Here is a 6,000-nt window from a genome sequence, read left to right as displayed (position 1 = left end):
ACGCAGTCGATTCTGGCTGTTGTTATGGAAGTTATCCACTGGAATGACATCATAAAAAGCAGCAGCTGTGTTGTATTTGTTAAGGTTTGATGCTCGCTTCTTTGGGGCTGGATGAAGGGGGAGTGCCTGGAGTTACTGAAAGCGGAGTTTTGAATGTCAGCTCATCCATCTACATCAAACGTACAAGCCAGCAGCCAAGGTGAAACGCTTTCTTTCCACGAGCATCTGTGTAAGAAATAAGGAGAAAGAGAGAGAGAGAGAAACCCTCCACTTTCGGCATCCTGCTGTGCTTTGGACCAATCTCCTTCCGTTTTATTCGTCTTTTCCTGCCTTTTTCCTCCCTCCTCACCTCGTCCCTCCCCCCTAGAGCGAGAGTCTCCCTGGTTGTGTAGTAGGCACGCGTTAAAAAGCGGAAAACCTCGCGGTTGCCTTCAGATCGGAGCGCACCGACCGCTGCGCGCGCCAGCCATTAAACAATCAGGACGTGAACCTGCTCACAGCTATGACCCTGCTGTTCGCTCTACCTGGATTAACTCTGTAGTAATCGCTGTCTGCTGCACCCACCCTCGCTGATACCACCCCCACCTACAGCAGAAGCGGCATCGCGGGCTCCTCTGTCCTCTCAGTCCACAACTCTCAGCTTTGTTCTACGGTTATGGGGTGCGTCGTGTCCTTTTTGCCTGGGCTGCTGAGGGGCTTGAGCGCGCTGTGAGGCGGATAGGCTACCAGGTGGATTTATGGTCCGCAAAGCCGCAACTACCAGCCAAGGAAAATTAGTGGAAGCCTGAGCTCCGGGAGGATGCAGGTGACGCGTTGGTGCGCCGTGTTCCTCCTGACACCTGCACTTTGCTTGGTGAGTTAAGTTCTCCCGCTCCGTCTGCACTTCTGACTTAACTTTTTTCAACTTTAGGACCAAAAGTCCCCACATTGTGAGTAAATAATAGCAATAATGGCTTGTTATTCGCATTGGTTGACTTTACCCAACCACTCAGCCAGGCGCACTCCACATCGCGGGCGTTCAGATATAACACTGAATAAAATGGCAAGTGACGGAGGTATTCAAACTTGACCCACACACTCTATATCATTACTTGGCAATGAAAGTTGCAGCTGGTGGCGTTTTCCTGTGGCAATACCGCTGCGCGAAAAATGCATTTACTTCATATAACTGAGGAAGTCATGGATTCATATAGAGAACACTGACTAAAATGCTTCGTGATGAATATTAGCTTTGTAGAATACATCAGTTTTATTGTTTGAATGCTGAAGAAATCGGGTACCTAAAACGGTTATCACTAACCGACGCAGGAAATTAAATGGTCTCACGGGGGCGCCCTAACAAACCAAAACTCCAAGTCGACATTCAGGCTTCGTGGAGTTTCAGAGTACACACTCTACAGCGGCTCAGACTGGGACCTGCAGTTCGAACGCCGCCTGAATGGTTATTTAGAAAGACAGGACGTGAAAAAGAAATATAACTTATGGTAAACGTACTTTTTCGGTGTATTTCAGCTGCGCAGTGTTTAAAATGTGTCCTCGACGGAGAACAGCTGCAATCCGTGACTATATTCAGCTTTAATTTCCCAATGATCTTAATTTATACTTGTTTATAACATGAAATGTATTAAAATACACCGTTTAGTTTGGGCACATTATCTGTATAATTCTCAAACAACGAATGAGGTTCTTACTGCGCATGATTATACTACCACGTCTATTATGTTGACACAATAAAAAGGCTCACTCTTTCGGACACAAACGTGAGGTCATCGAATCTTTTCAACATTTTAAATTCTCACTCTACTTTTGAGATCTCCTGATTATATGGACCACAAGGCTTCAAAACCAAAAAAGTCTAAACCACTTCTTTTTTGTAAGTAGGCGCACACCTCAAAGATGTGTTCAAGCAGCGTTTTGTTTTACTCTCACATTCTGTTTCTAGCTGACAGAAACTCGAACTCCAATCTGATGGAAATCCAACAGGTGTAGTCACTTTGAACTATGAATTATGTTCCATTTGAAAATGGATATAAACGTGAGTAAAATGGTATCAAATGTAGTCATCAAACACACTGACACTTCAGTAACTTTCTTTAATGTAATAATGCATATTTACATAAAGCCTTTGTGGCGTCTTTGCAGCAGGTTCGTTTGTGACAGTGGGGGTGTGGAGCTCTCCAAGGTGCCGCACACACGGAGTCATAACGGGATTAATAACATGCCCGCCTGTAATAATGTAGTTTTAGTTTAAAAAGTGCATTTTAAGCGACTTTCTGGAATTGGAAGCTGATGCTTAAACCAGCAGTTATATTAGCTGCACCACAGCTTTGGCCAGTCTTTTGCCTCTTCTTTCCGAATCAAATTCTGAAACTGCATTCATTTATAGACAAAAAAAAAAAAACAATAAAAAAGAAACGCAAGCATGAATTTATTGCAAAATTTCTGCTGTCAAGGTAAAGCTGTGTTTTTTGTTAGTTTGTTTTTCTAATGCAGCGCACTGCTGATCAAAATCTACTCGGCTTTCCCATTAAACCTGTCCCCGGCGTTGTCTTTAGTTGAATTGTGTAGCTGCGGGGGAGCGCACACAAAGCCATTCCGCTTGGAGTGAACCCAGTTTATTGTGCAGCCCGGTAACAGTCTGCCTTATCCACAGCAGCGGGGATTAGAGCTGAACTTTGAAGGTTTTATTTCGTGTTAAAGGCTCTTGTCTCTCCTTAAGCCTCTTGTCTGAGAGCCGCGCCTTGACCCCGATAACAGCCCAGGTAGACTACCACGGCGTGCTGTGCGCTGGTAGACGGAGCGGGACCCTGTCCTGTGGTTCCGCTGTTTAACCAACACGCCTTTATTATTCCTGGACGCGCACTTTATATTAAATGGAAATTCTATAATGTTCTAATGTGGAGCAGAAAATGTAAAGCTGCTTTGTTCATTTCGGCTTTTTGTTTTACACATCTTTGTCAACCAGTAACCAGTGTATTATTATTATAATTATTATTACTTGATTAAACGATGCATTCGTTTCCATCTCATTTAGTAATGACGTGATTTATTTTTTGGTTTTGATAATATAGTATCACCTGTTTATACAGAGCGAACCTTCAGGCATTTTGAGAGGAGAGGTTTCTGAAATTCTAAATCAGCTGCTGGTTGTGGCGTTTTAGTGAATATATATTTATTTTTATTAGCACAAATAGTGGCGTTTTTAAAAGGTTATCTATGGTTATTCTAGGGTTTATTTTTATGTTTTTATCCTCCTTTGTTATTTCCATCATTTAGTGCCATATAACGGTACAACTGGTGATTTTTTTGTGTTGTGTTGATCGTCCTTCTCTAACATTTATCTTTACGATTTCACCCTTGTTGTATTATTATCCACTGCTGTAGTGATGCTTGCTCTGTAGCAAGGTCATCAGATTTCATCTCATTAGTGTGGCCTCTTCCTATGGTCATAAATATAAACTCTTACAGGGGAGATTTCAGCATCTGAGCGTTGTCGACACTGCTGATAGAATTAAATTATTTTTTTTTAAAGATTTGGTTGTTACCTGGCTTTGGTGCACCGTTATGACTTGAAACTGAGCGGTGCTGGCTGCTCTCTGGCTCTCTGGCTGCTGGCTCCCACCACCACAACCACTATCACCTCTGAACTCACTACTCCCTCCTGTCTCCCCTGGGAGTAACAGATGCAGTGGTCACACTGGCAGCAGTCATACCAGTCACATTAAAGTGTGATTATCAAACAGTGCAAATGGGGCCTGCAGTGTCAAGCAGGCTGCACAGTGGGGAGGAACAAAAGTCCCACTGGGATCACTACAACACAGCTCACACAGTGTGAACCCCCATCCGTCCTCCACCTCCCAACCCTTAACCCCCCCCAGTGCACACACTTCCAAATTAGTTTGTAATAATAAATAAGCAGTATGTTTTCACTGAGCTGTTTGCAGCCGAAATCAAGAGCCAGCTAGTATTAATTAAATTATATAGCAATGGCATTCATGCAAATGCCACATGCTGCGCGACTAAACACATAGTCACACACATTCAGACTAGATGCACTAGTGCATTGTGTGGCCACCAAGTGGGAGCCATTGCAAGTGTGGAGTGTTATTTTTTCTTATCTTTTTGTTTTGTTTTGGGGTTCGTTTCTCAGCACAGATGATGACTAAGTGAACATTCCTCTCACCTCCTTGTTCAACCTTTGTGCTACGTAGCTTTTAAAGCAGCATGGAGGAGTCACTTTACAGCTATTCAAGCCCAGTTGCTGGAGAGAGCCGAGTACAAAAGGGCTCCAAGAACAACGCTGCAATTCCCCTGCCACCATCTCCGTGGTCTCCAGCTCAGCCCGGTTAGCCAGCTCTGTTACATTTACCAATCAAGGCTGTGACAAGTGGTTGCCTGCTGCAGTGCTGCTTCATATGTGTCAGGTTTTCTCAAAGTGAAGATTGAAGGGTGCTTGAGTGGCTCCAGGGGGCCTCAGCTGTTTTGTAGACCTTGTTTGTAAGGAGGTTCCAGAGGTCTTTAACAGGTTTCATGTGATGCTCAGAGTGTTTGATGGGTCATTCTGGTGGTGCTTGAAGAGATTTTAGGGATCCTTGACAGGGTTTTAGGAGATCCTGAGAGACAAAACCTTTACTGGGAGAGTATAATGGAAACCCAGGTTCACACTGCCCCCACAGGGGGCAGTATTTGAAAATACTTGGTTAAGTGATGACCAGTTATTTCAGTTCTAGTTTTACATTACAATAATTAGTAATTGCATAATTTTGTATTTTATTGTGTTTGTTGAGAAAAAACAAAACCAACAAAGAAAATGCACTTTTGGTGTAACAGTCAAAATTATAAATTTAATATTAAGATTAATTACAACAAAAAGCATTTCAAAAAAACATGGAAGTATGTCTGAGATGACCTTTGACCTCTAATCAGAGTTCTGCTGTGTTTCTAGTTGGGAAATCGGATGGTGTACGAGTTTGGAATTGACGCATGAAGGTGACTTGGTTCTTGTTGTAGTGGCTTATACCATGTATAGTAACCTCTGTGATCTTGCTGGCGAGTCCCGGTCCGTCTGATCTGAGCTCAGCCTCTCCAGGCAGCTGCATGCTCCCACAAACAGCCAAAACAAAACTTGACCTTGGTGTTTGGCTCGAAAGTCAAAGATAATAGCACCTACAGTGGTGTGTGCAATTGGTGCTTTGGGCTCCTGGTTATTTTTCTCCTCTGCATGTATTATTGCAGGGATGACTCTTCAGATCCAGAGGGGAGTAAATGAGGCAAATCTGCCTCGGATTTGGCTCTTTGATGGTGTTAAATTGGAGCAGAATCCCCCTTAAATATTCTCAGAATAACCACCCAGTCTGAATGGTGTGTGTGTGTGTGTGTTAACGGTATGTTTGAGATGCAAGGCGTCAGTGATTAATGACCACAGCCTCTGTTCTCTCCTCCACATGCTGCTCCATATTTTCAATCGCATTCACAGTTCACAGGTCAAAGCTGGAACTGATCATTGAAGGGCATTGTTCTCAGAAAATCCAGCTTTGCTCGTGACCCAAGTTTGATCCTGTGGGGAGCTTCACCCTCCTCGATTCCCTCTCTGCATAGAGCAATTCTTTTAAGAATGTGGCACCTTGCAGCACTTTGCAGCAGCCCAGTGAGAGAAGTGTCTCTGAAGACAGGAAGCAACTAGATAACCTAGTCCAACCTGCTTTACATCTTCAGGTACTCCTGTGGCTCCAGAGTCCACAGCGTGCTCAGCTCATCACAGCTGAAGTGATGGAGCAGCGCTCTCCAACACTCACACCGATATCTGCATTCACACGAGATGACTCAACAGTCATTTAAATGGCACTCAGTCAGATATTCAGGCCTTTAAATTCAACATTTTTTGTGCTGTTCATCCCTTTTTTAAGGAACATTTGGGCTGCTCTTATCAATATCTTTAACTATTTTTTGTAGCCATTGTTTTATGGTTTGCAGCTTAACTGATCTGGTTCAGTCCCAGCT

General features: G+C 43.6%; 1 protein-coding gene across 1 annotated transcript in view; it reads left to right on the top strand.

Annotated features, from left to right (window-relative positions):
* The first annotated feature begins 282 nt into the window (after positions 1–282).
* Positions 283–6,000, top strand: part of nxph1 (neurexophilin 1) — a 79,450-nt gene continuing 73,732 nt past the window's right edge. The window contains exon 1 of the mRNA XM_020621421.1: positions 283–853. Coding sequence (XP_020477077.1) covers positions 800–853 — 54 coding nt within the window. The 5' untranslated portion in view covers positions 283–799. The remainder of the gene's footprint in view (positions 854–6,000) is intronic.

Source organism: Monopterus albus, unplaced genomic scaffold, assembly GCF_001952655.1.
Source record: "Monopterus albus unplaced genomic scaffold, M_albus_1.0 scaffold259.1, whole genome shotgun sequence".
NCBI lineage: Eukaryota > Metazoa > Chordata > Actinopteri > Synbranchiformes > Synbranchidae > Monopterus > Monopterus albus.
Note: the sequence above shows the minus strand (reverse complement) of the source record. Positions and strands in the feature narration are given on the sequence as shown.